The 18127-nt window shown below is 41.4% G+C and overlaps 1 protein-coding gene across 1 annotated transcript; it reads left to right on the top strand.

Moving 5' to 3' along the window:
- The first annotated feature begins 2714 nt into the window (after nucleotides 1–2714).
- LOC117443131 (tetraspanin-8-like) lies at nucleotides 2715–17556 on the top strand. The gene is made up of 9 exons (XM_034079077.2): nucleotides 2715–2848; nucleotides 4890–4946; nucleotides 11946–12065; nucleotides 12253–12327; nucleotides 13610–13705; nucleotides 14217–14333; nucleotides 14847–14879; nucleotides 14969–15052; nucleotides 16907–17556. Exons 1-9 carry the CDS (start codon nucleotides 2789–2791, stop codon nucleotides 16994–16996), a joined length of 732 nt encoding a protein of 243 aa, XP_033934968.2. The 5' UTR covers nucleotides 2715–2788; the 3' UTR covers nucleotides 16997–17556.
- The last annotated feature ends 571 nt before the right edge of the window (nucleotides 17557–18127 follow it).

Raw genomic sequence — 18127 nt, 5'->3', positions numbered from 1 at the left:
GTTACACAAACCATTGCGTCAGAAGCACCTGCATACAGCGGCTGGCGGAGGCAGGGTTGGAGGCCAGAGAAATCATGTCCGTTAGCGGGCATACAAATGAGTCATCGCTTCGCAGCTACTGGGCTCCATCTCTGGACAACAGAAATATGTGGAGCAACGCGCTTTTTGCCGGTCCGGGACACGCCATGAAACGGCCACTGGAGGAAAGCTCTTCCGATAACCTACCCGTGAACACCACGGCACCACCTGCACACAGTCTGGCATGGAGTTCATGGAGAGCTGTTTCAAAAATTGCACTTTTAATGGCAGCATGAACATCCACCTTCATTCTGAACCCAACATGTTAAATATGTAAACAAATAAATAAATAGCATAATTCAAGAATTGTTGTAAATAAATTGTTTTCAATAAATTGGTTAATAATATATTATTTACTATAATTATATCAATAACTGTAAGTGGGGAAGCAGCAGTGTTCGATTGATCGGCTAGCGTTACCAAGGGAACTATACTTTATAGGAACTACTTTCTGACGGAGTTTAACTCAAGCAGAAAGTGTAGGTTTGGGAGCAAATGAGCCCACATTATGAAATTATTTTACGATATTGTTGATTACAATGATAGTTTGTGTTATAGAATCGCAATCATACACTTGAGGCCGTTCTTGAACGTCATTATTGGTACGACAGTACTGCGGCAGGACCGAGGCGCTTGCGCCGAGGTCCGTACGCCTGTACTGGACTCGCCTGTACTCTCGTGTATGATTGCTTAATTGTATATCTTGTGTTTTTTTAAGGTGGCTGGAATAACAACCCTAATGCCAGCCAGTTCAAATACATCTTCCGGAAGCTGATGGCCCGGTGTGGGGTTGTTAAACCAAGCAGCAAAGGTAATGTGACGGCACAGGATGACACGGAGTCCCTACCAGCTGTAGCAATGTCCTCTGCTGCCCAGTCCTACCACATCGACACATCTACAAACCTGTCAGCTGTAGATATGTCCTCTGCTGCCCAGTCCTACCACATCGACACATCTACAAACCTGTCAGCTGTAGATAAGTCCTCTGCTGCCCAGTCCTACCACATCGACACATCTACACACCTGTTTGTTGTTCTTCTTAATAATAATAATACATTTATGTTGGGGGGCCGCCTTTCATAACAACCAAGCACACCTTACAGGGGCATAGGGGCAATATAGGGAACAATTTAAACAGTGGATTTTGTGATATATCAGCCGGGGTGAGACAAGACAAACCACAAATGGACTACAGAAGGACACAAAAGGACACATGGTACAGTTTATATTATTCTTGGTCTTTTTTCAATAACATATTTCAAAGGTTCTGGAATCTAGAAACTAAATACAAAACTAGGATGATATGAAGATCTCATGTCAAAAATAATTGTGATAAATTAGACAGAACTGGCCTGTCTGTGAGCGCATTTTATGTTGGTTTGATTCTTCTGATAAAGGTGTGAATATCTAAATAATATACCAACATATGCTATTGTCATTGGTTGTGTCCCTGTTCTTCAAGCTAAGGCATTGCTAAATTAACAACTCTTGGCTTACAGAGTGGTAACATGAGACCGATTTTTATATATAAAATATAAATGTATTTTAATTTTATAATTTATTTTAAATATTAACAATGTAATAAAAATAAATGGAAATATATACACCGGCAAATATTTAATATAAATACCTTGTGTGTGTATAGCTATTGCTTTATCTGATTAATGTTATTTTCATATGAAAGTCCATGATTATAAGTATGCAGTATCATAACTACATCTTTGATGTTTATAAAAAACCAAACCGTTTGAAAATTGAGCAAGCTATGGTTATTTAAATAGTAAACCATAATGTTATGAATGAGAGAACTGCCTGTGGCAAGATGGCGGCCAACCCTATCTATGGCCGGAGTGCTTGGAGACGTCCGGGGCTAGCTAACGTAGCTAACTAAGCTAACGTAGCTAAGGTACTAGTATCAGAGGGAGTCATGTGATCACATTGTTAAAAGAAGACCATAAAACATTTAAATTGAGACAGTTGTCCAGCTTTATAATCCTGAACGTCACCAAGCGCTCCGTCCCAGCTGTGTGCGTCACTCTTTAGTGTCCCCTGGTCTCCCAGCTGTGTGCGTCACTCTTTAGTGTCCCCTGGTCTCCAAGCTGTGTGCGTCACTCTTTAGTGTCCCCTGGTCTCCCAGCTGTGTGCGTCACTCTTTAGTGTCCCCTGGTCTCCCAGCTGTGTGCGTCACTCTTTAGTGTCCCCTGGTCTCTCAGCTGTGTGCGTCACTCTTTAGTGTCCCCTGGTCTCCCAGCTGTGTGCGTCACTCTTTAGTGTCCCCTGGTCTCCCAGCTGTGTGCGTCACTCTTTAGGGTCCCCTGGTCTCCCAGCTGTGTGCGTCACTCTTTAGTGTCCCCTGGTTTCCGTTGTGTTTTGAGCTTCTTGCTGCGTTTTGTATTTGCAGCATTTTAAAAAGTAAATAATGTCCCAAAAAAAAAGTTTGTTGTTTGGCCTTAAATATTCTTATCTGTTCACACAAAGCATATTCAATGGAAAAGATGCAATGAAACAAATGAGAAAAATGAACTAGATCAGAATCACTCTTGTGTGCAGATCTGTTCTGTGTCGTGAGGATCTGTGCTATGTCGTGCAGATCTGAGTTCCCAGCCTCACAGCACATGCTCCTGCATACCAGCGCACACACAGAAACCCTCTCACACACCCCCTCTGTGTTTCAGACGCAGTTTCATCTCAGAGAAACTCAAAACTGAAGATGGGGAAAATTAACGGATGCATCAAATGCCTCTTTATCTTCTTCAATGTGGTGTTTGCAGTGAGTACACACCTTTATGATTATTATTGCTCCTTTTTCTCAACCCTTGTTTTGTGTTTGGGCTACACGATCAAAAGAGGGGGGGAAAGAGGTTAGGGTTAGCATTCGAAAAGAAAACCAAGTTAAATATTTAATAATAATTGTCTGTGTTTAAAGATCGAAAGAAATCGAAATTGTAGGAATGTGTTTTTTTGATTTATAAAAATAATTCTACAAAATGAAGATTGCAAGAAGTTGGCGTTCGACCAACAAAATACAAACTTGAAGAAAACAGAATCATAAAGTACATCAGGTTTCATAGAGCCAAACATTTCAAGTGCTACTCAACTGGCTCTAGGTAAGTCAGCCCTTTATTAGTATATAAGTGTATAATAAGTGAATTAATATATCTTTTAAAAATTATTTCACTTGTTATTAAACAAAGATGGGGTTTTATCTTGTTGGGAACAAAAATGTAGAATCTAGAATTTATTTGTATTATGATGAAGAAAAACAGAAAGGATAGAGATTTGCTCAAAAGAAATACAAATATATGTTTTTAGAATTTATTTGGTTTATTTATGGGTTTTCAAAACTCTTAAATTACATTTCTTAATGGACAAAAAGCTGGAACTGCTACCCCCGCGACCCGACCACGGGTACGCGGGAGAAGATGGATACACAAAGCCTACAACTTTGATTTAATTGAAAATGAAGGCATACAACTTAAATGAAAGTAGTGAAGGATTCTTTTTTAATTTATTTCTCGTGTAACTCAGATTTCTACATCAGCGTTCAGTCATTTCCAGTAACTGCAAAAAACAAATGGCAGCCGTGTCGAGTTTCAGATGGTTTATGTGTTTTGCTCGGAGCGCTGGAGAAAGGAAGAAGGAACTAAAGAGAGGGGGGTGTCTGAGGGGTGAGGGCATTTAAGGTCTGTATGTTTTTGGCAGGGAGAAGAGAAAAAAGCTATAAAACTGAACCTTCTCACCAAAAAATGTGGGAAACTGAGCAAGAGAAGCTGAATCAGGTTCTAGAACAGGGGTCTCAAACTCAAGGCCCGGGGGCCAAATCCGGCCCGCGACTTCATTTTATGCGGCCCCGCAAGAGCTTGCAAAGAATATAATACGTTTATTATACCGGTTACATGCCGATTTACAGAAGCAGGTTGCCCATAAACTACATGTCCCACAATGCATCTCGTTTTGTAACATGCACACTGAAGAGACTTGGACTTCTGCTTTCAGACGTAGTTAATTACTAAGTTATTATCCTATCCGATAATAATCCAATTCAGAGGCAATAATGTCATATAATACATTATTTTATATTTATATTATATATTTATATCGTTACAACCGGCCCTTTGAGTGCAACCTTTATGCGAATGTGGCCCGTGATGAAATTGAGTTTGACACCCCTGTTCTAGAATAATAAAGCGCGAAAACATCAAAGAGATATTTTCCCGCCCTTCATTCCACCCTTTTTTAATTTAATTTAGAAGGGTAGAAATAATGTTGTTCAGCTCGATCAGCAGGTCTTCTCTTTGTTTGTTTTAGGCAGAAAGAATGAAAAGATTAACAAAAAAAATAAAGTTTGGAATTGTGCAAGGCAATAAAACTGCACATGTCTTCACTTTTCCTGTCCATCACACCCACATTCCTTCCTGGAACACAATGTCTCCTGCCTCTCATATCTTTTTTGCAGCAGAGTAAATGCATCAGCTAATTGTATAATACAAAAAAAAGGTAATTTATTTACAAATTCCAAAAAAAGAATTGGGAGGGAGAAAGTGATTTTAGTTTTTGGGTTCTATCTCCCTCTAGTGTCCAAAGGCAGGAATGACAGAAACGGGTACACACTTCAGGCATGGATAGGTAGAAATTCAATCACAATTTGCGTTTTTATTCCATTTAAATATATGTTAGTTTAATTTACAATTGGTTTAATTTCTTTCTAAATTGTTTACATGTTGTCTTTTATCCTCAATTTCCCAAACATCTATATTGTTTGGCACTCTTCAGCCACCTGGCGTTTTTAACATATTTGATTCTGTCCTCAGATACTCGGCGGTGTGCTGGTCTTCGGAGCAGTGCAGGCCACCCCCTTCAGCCACCAGGTAAACAACAACAACAACAACATCACAGATAGTGAATCCACAAAAACTCTACATTTTGGCTTTCGAAATGCAGACAGCATGCAAATTAGTTTATTTGCATTTTAACATTTTAAATTGTCAGAAGTTTAAAAAGCCAAGATGAGCCTCTAACTTTATGAACGGCTGCCTTTTAAGTCAATACGTAGATATCTCTCTGATACGTTTCTCCAAATGTAAAGGCTGTTTACCTGATTTCGATTCTGGATACATTCATTCAGATTATTCCGACACTACATGACTGCAGGGCAAAAGCCATACCTCTAAACGTTAACAAAAGTGAAACGTAATTATGTATCTGCCTCGTGACTCTGATCCAGAATAGCTTCTTGCTTGGCTACACTCTTCCACCAATTTTGATGAAAATAGTGCTTTTAGTTTTTCTGTAATCCTGCTGACAAACCAAGCAGAAAAACAACAACGACTCCTTTTACTATAGAGTGGTACAGGGATGTGCTATTTCTGTAGTGGACCCTGAAGGTAGCATCTCCCTGGTTCCCTCAACAAAAAGCGGGGATTTTTCCTTTGGATTTTGGAATATTGATGAAAATAATCTCCAACAAACATTTATGAAATTTCACCAGTGGGGTATTTACCTAACAACCAAAAACAACCATTGACTTCCACTCCAGGGGACAGGAAGAGATACAAGTCATTATAAGGTTTTAGAGCAGCTAGTGGTCAATAGAAGAACTGCTGGATACCTTTTTTAGCACTGGCCTTTTTTAGCTCGGTTCAAATGTGTTGATGGTTCTTTTCATTGTCAATAAATCCCATGAAAAGACCGAAAACCAACCATTTCGTTGGACAAAGCCTTAACATCTCTTCAGATTGTGTTAAACTACCGACCAACAACCAAAAGCACTTTCAGATAACCATTGCCCTCCAGACCAGGGGACAGGAAATGCTAAAATGATGAGTCATTTCCTGGGGTTAGGACTCATCCTCTTGGCAGTGGACAGGAATGAACTGCAGCCTTTTGCATCGGCGTTAGTTAGTTATAGCTGTCGCTCACTTTATATCTTTCGGGTCACTCATTACTGGATCAGTGAGCTGCATAAGATACTGACTGAGATACTGACTGACTGGCTGTCAGGAGAGAGAGAGAGAGAGAGAGAGGAGAGAGAGAGAGAGGGGGGGAGAGAGAGAGACTGAGACTGACTCCAAAGTGAATGTAAACTTGAATAATGTTCATAATTTGAATGTAATAATTAAGTTGATGGTTGTTTGTGGAAGCTCCAGAGAACGAGCATTAACTGAGTTTAAACATCACTTTAAATGGAAGATATAAAGTTTAAATCTTCCATTTAGGCCCCGCCCACTCGATCGGATCGGCGATCGGTATCGGCCGATACTGATTCCGGCGATCGGCCCCGAAGTTGGCGATCGGAGCATCCCTAGTAACAACACTACTGGGTTTACTAGAAGCATAAATAAACTACAACCGCTCCGACAGAAGTTGAACCAGAAACAGGGTTGTATTTCTGCCAGAGTTTGACATCTCGTGTGACAAACATCTTTTACAACTTCTCCACTACGGGATGTCTCCTGGCGGCAGATTCGCCGTAACGTGACTCCACTAAATGAGAGTCAGCTGTGAACGACACATAAAACGATAAGTTAAAACAGAGGTTCCAGAGGTTGTTTGTGTTGATTACTGTAAATACAAATAGGGGATTTTGTTTACCATTAAACAACCTTTTATAACCTCTTTCAGACGTAGGAATGTTAATTATGTCAAAGCTTTGAGTGGAAACCAAAGCAGCTGGTTTGCTACTTGGATAATCCCGCACACATCCGAAACCCCGCACCTGTTTAGAGATGTTTAAAACAAGTCACGGTGAGGGATGGGGATGTGTGTAAGGAACGCCTGGCCGCCGCGTGAGACGTAGAGGAGGCGCTCGGTCCTTCTTCTGTTTTGAATGCAAAGCCGATGCAGCCTTCAGGAGACTTTCCATTGCACCTTGTCTGGGAGACAGGACGATGCAATCAGAGCAGAAAGCAAACTTGGTGCGGGGGAAACTTCTGTGTAGCAATGCAGGAGGAGGCATCGAGTCAAAGGAGGCACGGGGAGCTTTGATGGCAAACACTGACGGCTTATTTGGAGCTTCGGCCGGAGAATTCACAAGACATGTCCAAGAGTCAGAGGTTCTGACTTCACGGTAGAGTTCACGTCAACTCTGAAGAACTCTACCCCAGCTAGTTCAGAGAGAAGCATCAACATACTGCATAACGAGATAGAACCATAACACCTCTACCAGCTGCCGCCAGCAGGCAGGAGCAGGGAGGCACTGAGGCAGCCAGGTTACATTACATTTCATATCCAAAGCGACTTACACTTACCGATTACAGGGACATTCTCCCTGGAGTAACTGAGGGCTAAGTGCCTTGCTCAAGGGCACACTAGTGGTGGTGTTCCTGCCGGGATTTCAACCTTCTGATCTTCAGCCCACCTCACTATCCATTAGACCACCACTACCCCCCGTTAGGTGACAGGTGCGTGTGCTCAGTCAGGACACACCTGATCAACCGGGTCAACGTTATGGGCCTTGGGAAATATTTCCCCAACAGTTTCTCTCTTTTTATCAGTTTTGATAATCTAAAAACCTTAGTCTAATAATATTTTGTTCAATTCTTAAATCAACGGGAATCTTCAGATTTGAGTGTGGACTTACATCCATTACATCAATATCACATTAAGAACAACATGATACGATTGAAACATTCAAGCACAATGATTGGGCCAATCATAACAGAAACATCAGTGTTTGGAGCATCTTTTGTCAAAAGCATAACACACAAAATCACAGATACATAATAACAAAAACATTTATTTTAAACTAATATGTTTTACATTTACTCATTAGCTAATCTCACTTATCAAACTATAACATCAAAACCGGCTTGCTTAAAGATTTACTTCAGGCAATCACTAGTCGAAAGCATTTTAAACTTCAGGACCTTAAGAGATCCAGCTCAGGTGTAAGAAACTAATCAAACTTGCACTGTCTTCAATTTAGGATTATATTCACGTTGGCTTCATTAAATATTACATCAAAAGACGCCTGATAGCATAATTACATGACTTCAACTATCAATCCTTACGGCATCTCATAATGTGAAGGGAAAATGTAACAATTCTCAAAATGTTAAACAATCTGAAACGGAAAAGTTGGGCCAACATTCAAAGACTTTTGTAAAACCTGGAAAGGAAGGATTAAACATAAGTAGGGATGTCCCGATCACCTTTTTTTGCTCCCGATCCGATTCCGATCATTTGATTTTGACAATCTGCCGATACCGATTTTTCCCGATCCGATCTTTATGCAATGCATTAAGAGAAAAAAAAGGTAACAGATAACGGCTGGTCATCCAACGCGATGAATTCAGCTATCTTGGCTGTTATTTGGCCTTTTCTCTGTTCTGGGGCCGTTTCTCTTTCCTTTTAAAAGCCTCTGAAAGTGTCGGTTGTTTCAGTGCCGTTACCTGAGTGGCCGCTGTGTACTCGTCGTGTTGTTGTTGTTGTTTGTTTCTCAGGTGGCGTATGACATTTTCTCCGTCCCGACTCCCGAGTCACCAGCTGAACGTAGCCTCTCGCTAGCTTGCTGCTACTATCAGACACTGCGCCCACTCTGTTGCTTTGAGAGGAATAAGCAACCAGGTCTGAAACAAGCCCAAAGAAAGCAACACATACATGATGTTGTGTAATTTTAAACCAAAACTAAGTCCTCAGGATGACTTTAAGACGTGAACATGGTCATTTTTGTTTTGTAACATTAAATAAAATAAAAAAAATATTTTATAAAAAATAAAATAAAATAAATTCCCGACCCCCGATTTTTTTCTCCCGATTCCGATCTTTTGAAAATCACGTGATCGGAGCCGATCACGTGATCGGATCGGGACATCTCTACATATTACCCCTCCTGTACCCGGGCCCGGTGACACGATGGAATCAAGAGCGCTCAGACCCTCACTTATATAGAGGTTGGAACATGTCATAAGTATAAATAGATACAAGCATAAATAAATGTAGAAATAAAAACATGAATAAATACAGGAATACATATCTTACAGTGTTTCAGTGAGCTTCAGCGTGTGTGCTGCGGCTCAGCTGGAAAGCAGTTGACTCATGACCGCAGGGTCCCGGTTCAACGACTGAACAATACGTCTTTGTTGTTGTTTATAAAAGCTACAGCTAAATGAGATAATGTAGTTAATAAATGTATTCTTTGATATGGTTTAGCTTTTCTCCGGAATACAACGTGGTTACGTTTATGAATATTATCAAGGATACAAATCCCTCTTTGCAATGTTTACCAGCCTCCTTAGGCTTTTCAATCACAATCATTAAACTGGAATAAATACAATATTGTTAACATGAATATATGATTTAATGTTGGTTGTTTAGAGGTATTCTAAGGCTGTACTCATTGGGAACTCGGTATGAGATAGAGCACACTGTTGAGATGTCCAATCTGCCTGTTGTACACACGTTGACCAGCAGGGGGTTTGTGTTCAGATGAAGCCTCATGAAACCCTTTAGCGAACCAATTGGCTGGAAAGCTTCAAAGCTTCATCTCGCCATCACGAGTGCTTTCCTTCTGGACAACAATCTCTATTACTTGTTTGTAAAAGTCCTCCTGATCTCCCTCTAGTTTCAGAAGTCTAGCTTGTTGTTGCGTCTACCGTCTCTGCGTAGAATAACAGTAGCAACAAGAACCTGTGGGCTCGCGTGCGCCCCCTTCAGTGCGGCAGAGGTTACGGCTGCCTCCCCTGGTGCTTTTTTCATTGCCGTTGTACGATGAGAGCCTGAATATCATATATGTGAAATAAGTTATTTAGAGACTGGATGGCGAGGACACATGTAATAAAGGGATCTACAAACATTACATTGGGGACATACAGTGAGATGGTGCAGGCATGCGCTGAGGGCCGCTTTCCAGCCCGTTTCTGTGGGGTGACGCATTCTGAGGTGAGGCAGAGCTCCTCTGTGCCTCACCTCCCCCCACAGTAACTGGCTTGAGCGCGCTCACAAAATAAGTGCCCGCGCTTTGGCCAGTTACTGTGGGCTTACGAGAGGCAGAGCTCGTCCCGCCTCCCTCCTCTTCGCTCCCATGGAGCCTAGTCGTAGCGGAGCTCGGCCAATTTGCTGATTTTGACTATAAGAAGCGATTGGAATCAAACAGAAATCACACAACACAGATCAGTGGAGACATGTTATTATTATTACTATTTAGTTTTTCTTTAGTTGTTTTTCCGTTACATTGGAGTATGACGGGGGAGGCTCTGCCTTTGAGAAAGTCGCCAAAGATAGAGAAGCAAACATTTACTACAATATGATATAAAGTGTAACAAAACTCATTACTTGTACTAGAATAAACAATACTAGTGATTTTGTCAATAGTTAATCAATAAGTGCCCGAAAGTACATTATTGAAATGAAAATACTATTTATTTATTTTACAAACAGTGAGCAGCTGCAGCAGGTGTGTTGCAGGACAGAAAAGCGCTAGGCCTATAGGCTATACATATTATAATAATAACTTTATTTGTATAGCACCTTTCATACAGGGGATTGCCGTTCACAGTGCTTTACATCAGTAAAAAACAAGACATAAACGCATTGGCTTCCCTAATATTGTTGCGTAACATGTTCCACAGTTTGGGGCGTAGTTCACAAAGGCTGCTTCACCGATCTTCTTAGGACTCTTTCTGGTGACCTCTATAGACCTGCTTCTGATGATCGCAGTGTTCTGGCAGGTGTGTAGTTCGTCAGAGAGTCAGCAGCTGGGTCCTTGTCCATTCAGAGCTTTGTATGTGAGGAGAAGCACCTTCAAATCAGTTCTGAAGGTTACAGGAAGCCAGTGGAGAGTAGCTGAGACAGGACTGACGTGTTCCCTCCTTTTGGTATTCGTCAGTAGTCTAGCTGCAGAGTGTTGAACGAGCTGGAGTCTAGCTTCCTTGGGGAGACCAGTGAATAGTGCATGCAGTGTCTAGATATAAAGCATGAATTAGCTTCTGCATCATGTGATTTATGAATGGTCTTACCTTCGCTTTGTCTCTGAGATGAAAGAAAGCTATGTTGGTCACTTTGTTTAAATGGGTGTTGAAGTTCAAATCTGAGTCCAGGATGACACCTCCGGTTTAATCCAAGTGGTTACACTTCCTAGATTATTTGTTAGCATCTCTCTTTTTGAGATAATAATAATGTATTATTATTATTATTATTATTATTATTAGGCCTATGTGTTGGAGATGTGTGGTTGGACTCAGGCTGCAGTGTAGCATCAGAGGACACTGGGCCAACTGTACATTCTCAAACTGCACCACTTAGAACTAACTAAACAATGCAGAGATTATTTTGATATAATTGTATTCAATAACTGTAAGAAATTCAGCAGTGTGAAGGGATTTGTAAATAGGAATATAGATGTGACTTAATGTTTTCATAAATATATTTTTCTCCCAGTTTGTCATGGGACTTATTTTTACTCTCTCAAAGAACTGGAATCGAGAACCGAAAATAACCGGAATCGAAAAGCAGAACCGGAATCGTTAAAATCCAAACGACACCCAGCCCTATGTGTGATGCAGTCAAATCTCACCGCTCACTTACGTTAGCGGTGTCGTAAAAACCGTGGGAAAATGTAAAATACGATGACGAAGAAGAAGATTCCAGTGGCCCCAAGTGAAGAATGTCTTCGGAGTACATTTCCACTTTTTCTCACACTGACCTGATGTTTTACCGACTGTCTGGGATTCTAGTTATTTGTACTTGTTATCTTGTTTTATCATTTGACTCGTATGTGTTACGTTATATGTGTTCCCTGTCCAGCACTGTGTTCCACTGAAGTGGTTTTAAATGTCTCAGTAAATAGATGGAGACACTGAGGATGGAACATGGGCCCATCTGCGCTTTACTTTGCAGAATGAAAGACCTTGTGTCGTCCTGCTTTTCAGGTAGCGGCGTTGGGGGGTCCGAGTCTGGCCTGGAGTTGGGTGTTTGCCCTCGGTGTCCTCATCCTCCCCGTCTTGGGAATCGTTGCCGCGTGCATGGAGAAAGAACTCGTCCTCAGAATAGTACGTACAAGATGTGAAGCAGAGGAAGAATTCATGATGTTTTGTTTCTCCTGTTTTCCTGGAGAGCGACCCTCGGTCCCCCGAAAGGCGCTATATCGACTTAAGTTACTATTATGACACTGATTTGTCTTTCTTTAGATTAAGCACCTTATTTAACAGGAGTGTTCTGACATCGTTTGATTAACAGTTTGCAGGCTTCATGGTGGCGGGAATGATCATCATGCTGATCTTTGGCATTGTTGTCGTTGTCTCAAGAAACACGGTAATCTGTTTATCCGGCTCCCTTCTTTCCCAACGCTATTTCTACTACATGTGACTTTCTCTATCTCTAATGGCGCCTTTCCACTGCAGGCCTCGCTCGTCCTCGCTCGGGTTGGTTAGGCCTCGTTGGGACAGGCTCACTTTAATGCTGCGCTTCCATTACAGTTTAGGAACAGGGGCAGTAACTATAGCAACGCAGTGTAGGCGGAGCCGTGACGTCATCTTCAATGAGAACCACAAAACCAACACAGCCGTTAGCCGTTAGCCCTCAGAGCTCACAGCTCCTCATATCTGATCAGAAACTAGACAGAAGTGAAACAAGTCCAAACCACAGACTGCCTGTGTCATGGAGAGTACAGTCGCTGGTTTATTTATGTCTGTAGGCCGTTGTTGTGAGTGTGGACGGTCGGAGCATATACAACGTTAGCTTAGCCGATCTCCATTCAGAAAACACGCATTTTAAAAGGTTTTTCTCTGCAGACTTGTCAAAGCATTAATTCATGGTTGTTACTAACCGGTATCAGTGTGTTGTTACTTCGGCATCATTTTGAAACGTGTATTACAATTAAATCACGGTCAAATATGTTCATCTTGTTGTAGTTGTAGCTCCTTGCCAGCGATTCTCTCTCTAGTGTAGCATGCTCAGCCCGACTCAGCCGGGTTGTTCCTGGCCCGAGAACCACGATTTAGTCGGGCCAGAAAAAAGGTGAAAAAGTCGCCCAGCGCCAAAACCAGGCCAAGTGGAAACGCAACCAAAAAGCGAGCTACCCGCTGCCGTGGAAACGCGCCATAACTGACTTCATGCTTATATTATCTTTATCTACCTTGATGCTAACGTGCTGTCTGTAAACAACCCGGTCTCACGGCATGTCGTGTTATAGTCACGACATGTAATCTCTTGATTCACGATTTCCCCCTTTTTTTTTCGTGTCACACAGAACGATTTTAAAAGCAATGTATTTCTATAGGTAGTGTGTTTCGTGCCTGCGCCACGTCTTGTTGTCCGGTCGGGTCCTGGAAGACCGGAAGCTGTGGGGTTCATAAAAACATTTTCTTACTCAATATCAAGCCACGATTATTGTTTTTATTTTAAATCGTATAATGTCTAAAATCGCTCTGTGTGACACGAAAAAAATGCGAAGATCGTGTTGGTGAACACGAATCAATAGATGAAATTAATTTCGTGACTATAACACGAAATGCGGTGAGACCGGACTTTCTTAACATTCTTTAAACCTTCTCTCTCGGTCTTGATGCTAATGTTGTTGTTTGTTTTATTCTAGCTGAAGCATTCTTTGGACACCGCCTCCGCTGATGCCGCAAAGCCTTTCATGGAAGACAAAGAATTGAAATCGATACTAATGAGATTCGAAGAGGGTGTAAATGCACTTTTAAAATCTTTCAAATGTCGTCTAGCTAACCTAAAACATGGTTCTTCTAGGATGAATGCTTTCCAATGTACGTTAGAGGAAGTAAATAGATTTCTTTTTTTTAATGAAGGTCGATGCTAACATTACAGTTACATTCATATTTGATAAAAACTCACACATTTTACATTTATATTCAATGTAATATTTAATATTCCATTCCTTACACACTTAATATAACTTCCTGCTTTATATTTTGTTAATGTAAATTTGTATTTCAACGTGTATATTTTCTACTGTTTTAATTTTATTTCTATTTGAGATGTTTACATTTTGGATTGTTTTAGTCTTTTAATTCCTCTAATGTACACTGCCTTGTCTTTTTATGCTGCTGCAATGCAAACAAATCCCAAATTAGGATCAGTAAAGTACTTCTTATCTCAACCCATTAGAAGCTTTGGAAATGGATAGTTCTCAGGCTAAATGCCCACCTTGTGTAACCCTTTGTCTCGCATGTTTTCAGTTCCAATGCTGTGGTGTGGTCAGCTCCAGCGACTGGGGAATGTACATCCCTCAGTCCTGTGAGTGCAAGATGCAAGATAAAAGATCCCTCTTTTCATCTAGATGTAAAGCCAATGTGGTAGGTTTTGTTAAATGAAAATGAAAGACCAGGTTTAGAAATGTATAAGTAATCAGTGAGCCCCATTTCAAAGTAAAGATGACTTCTTGTGTAAAAATGAAAGCCACTTTTTCCTCACTGCACGGACCAAATCATCTGGAAGCTGTGTATGATTTTAGGTAATGATGGCATGGATGGTCTCTGAGTTGCCTTTCGAGCTTCTTCCGTCCACACAATGAACAGATTAAGATACTGAATCCACGAACTACAATTCTCAGTATTGCTTAGAAAGTCAAAGTCGTCTGAGAAAAGCAAGAAGGAGTTATCATCACAGGATCAGAACATACTCTTAAAGATGAACTGTGGCATTACCCAGGGTATCTACAGGGTTAGTTAATACAGTAACGGTGTATTAAGGGATTGGGATGCCTTCAATGACCTCCTCTCTACGATGTGTGGTTCCCTTCTGTTTAGATGCATGTATAGCTGTTTTTGAACACTTGTTGACTTTCGGTACCTTTGTTTTTCTTGCAGGGACTCTTTGGCCCAGACCAGATCTACGCGACGGTATTCAATCAATTAACCAAGACACCATCCAGTTCTCCTTCCTGTGACGTTTCCAGATAACGACCCTTTCTCCATCTTTTCTCCTGCAGAGCTGCAGCGGTGCTCTCTTTGTGATTGCCAACTTCATCTTCAAGATCGTTATGGGCATCTGCTTCACGTTTGCAATCCTCGCAGTAAGTTTCTTATTTATTCTTCTTTCTGTCCGTGTTGATGGGTTCGGCACCATTCGGCAGCGCCCCCAACCCTGAAGTATGAAAAGATGAACTTCGCTTCAGCTCGGGTTGACTTCGACACATTGCTTTGCTGTTCCGTTTCATTTAAGGTCTACTATTTCATTGGACCTAAAAAATGCACTAGCAAAGCACAAAGTCAATTTTTCTCCGAGTCTTCAGTCGAAGTTCTAAACGTAACATTTTGAGGTCTTAAGAAGTCGTTGTGTTTTGAGAAAAGTCAGCAAATTTCGCATGAACGCATGATTATAGGTTATTGATTATAGGTTATTGATTATAGGCAGAGATGCGGTAGTTACTAAAAAAAAGTAATATATTACACTACTTCGTTACTCTCTACATAAAGTAATTCGTTACTTTACTCGTTACTTTACTCGTTACTTTAGTCGCAGGGCCGGCCCGCCCCTCTCTGCAGGCAGATCACGCAGACTGCTAAAGTTTCAAATGTTCTCTTTAGTTCAGTTTCCATTGTCGCATCAGACTGATCCAGATCCTGAATGTTTTCCTATTTGACCGTGGCTGTCCTCTGTCTCCTGCTATCTGACCGTGGCTGTCCTCTGTCTCCTGCTATCTGACCGTGGCTGTCCTCTGTCTCCTGCTATCTGACCGTGGCTGTCCTCTGTTTCCTGCTATCTGACCGTGGCTGTCCTCTGTCTCCTGCTATCTGACCGTGGCTGTCCTCTGTCTCCTGCTATCTGACCGTGGCTGTCCTCTGTCTCCTGCTATCTGACCGTGGCTGTCCTCTGTCTCCTGCTATCTGACCATGGCTGTCCTCTGTCTCCTGCTATCTGACCGTGGCTGTCCTCTGTCTCCTGCTATCTGACCGTGGCTGTCCTCTGTCTCCTGCTATCTGACCGTGGCTGTCCTCTGTCTCCTGCTATCTGACCGTGGCTGTCCTCTGTCTCCTGCTATCTGTATATTTTGCGCAGTCTATCTCTGCTCACGCTGTTGCGTCGGCGTGTTCTCCTGCGTGTTGGCCATGTGTTGCACTGGAGCCAGACACCGCAAAGACTTCAGCCGAGCACGTACGAACTGCGCATGCGTGAGTGGCAATAACTCTCCTTACCAGCAGGCGGCGGTAGTGTGTATTCGTCATTCAAAACAGGCAACAACCGGAAAACAGAGAAGAAGAACAGACTACGTGATATAAATAAACAACAGCTATGTGCGTTAGCTTCACCTTAGCATGTGTTCTTTGTAACGCGTTACACCCAACTCTGATTATAGGTTATTGATTATAGGAGACTACAAAAAAATAACCACACCTTGGATACAATGATAGTTGGGTTTGTTCAACACAATACTTCCTGGAATACTTTTTTATTTAATTGTTTTGTTGAATTGTTCTGTTTTTTGTTTTATATTTTTGTATTAAGTATTCCAGTAATGTGTGTTGCATGTTTTTATTTGATTGTATGTATTGTCTTTAGCTTGACCAGGGACTACAGATGGCTAACTCTGGCACATGTATAGAAGTGTTGATCAATGTGCACTGTCCCTGTTAAATGAATGAATAGTAATAAATAAAAGAAAATAATATTAAAGAGGGGTCAGAATGTACCCTATTGTTGATGATTGGATTTGATTTAACGGCAAAGTTAACGTTGCTTTTGGACCTCAACATAACCGAAGTAAATGTAGAATTTGATGTTTCGAGCAAGTTAGTTACGAGGTAAAACGCTTCATGGGGTAAAAATAAGTGGATTTTAAATTTGCTTACCTTTTTATTTTTCTCTTCCGCAATAGTGTCTTCTGATTGGTCGGTTTCTTTTAACCGTCTTCCTGTCTTTTTCCCAGCTGCTGGCCCTGCTGATGAGCGTCCTGATGATCCATCAGATCAGAAAGCACGACGGCGGAGAGTCGTCCATGGCCATGCAGAGCTACTAGAGAAAGCTCCTCTCTTGACCTCTGACCTTTAACTGGAGGCCTTGCTTTACCTTTCATAGTATATCTTCTCCTGACGTGTGGTTCAGGAAAACTGCTTTATTATTTTCAGCTTGTTGTTCTGTGGAGAACTTGAGTTGCAAAACATTTATTTTTTTATTCGCTCGTGTGTGTTTTCATCGTTTTCTGTATTATAGTTATAGAATAGTGGGATTGGGTAAACGCCAGGAACTTCTTCTGGATCCAAGAAACCCAGTCCCACGCTTTATTTGTACGTTTTTTACCATTTAATTTGCTTAAAAAATTATTGCCAATTTAACCTTTAACTCTCAGAGAAATTACAGATGAAGTGTCCATATCCATGTTTCGATGGTCAGTGATTGTAAGACATTTCTGAAGTTATCATTAGGAAACAGCTTAAGGTGAATGCCGCCACCTACTGTCCAGAGTGTGTAACGTCATGCCTGAAAGATGATTACTCTGAGGAGAAAACAAACAAACCTTTATTCTAGATATTAATCCTGTGTTGTTGTGATATTTGAATAAAGCCATTCGGACCTGAAGTTGTTATTCCCTGATCTCTAATAACCCTTTGGTGCTCCACTCTCTTCCCATTGCGGTAGCCTCAGTGAGTATCATTGAGTCCACTGTGTCTTCATCTAAACCTGAGAAAAATAACATGTTTTCTAAAGTTGCCGGGAACATTGAACAGACATTAGTTAATAATCTAGTTATAAACTCTACTCTTTATGTGGTTTTTCCAGATATGCCATCATTTCATTAGTCCTTGCTGTTAAACTGATTTAATTTCAGATCTTCTAAATATCATTAGCAGTTATATTTGGCACTATTGGGCCGCGACCCGACCACGGATAAGCGGGAGAAGATGGATGGATGGACTATTTGGACTTTTTGAGGAACAGAATCCAACAAAAAGTGAAAGAGGATTCGTCTTCTTTGGTGCTTTACAGCCGTTACGGCCCCTACACACGGCGGCGTGCGTTGCCGCTTCAACGCTTCTGCCCATTCACTTTGAATGGGGTGACGTCACGATTCGCCGAACTGCATTGTGGGAGCAAAGCGTAGCTTCTCTTGAGGTGCTCGCTGCAAAAGTAGAGCAATGTTCTACTTTTG

The sequence above is a fragment of the Pseudochaenichthys georgianus genome, unplaced genomic scaffold, assembly GCF_902827115.2.
Source record: "Pseudochaenichthys georgianus unplaced genomic scaffold, fPseGeo1.2 scaffold_544_arrow_ctg1, whole genome shotgun sequence".
Lineage (NCBI taxonomy): Eukaryota > Metazoa > Chordata > Actinopteri > Perciformes > Channichthyidae > Pseudochaenichthys > Pseudochaenichthys georgianus.
This window is presented reverse-complemented; position numbering and strand designations above follow the sequence as displayed.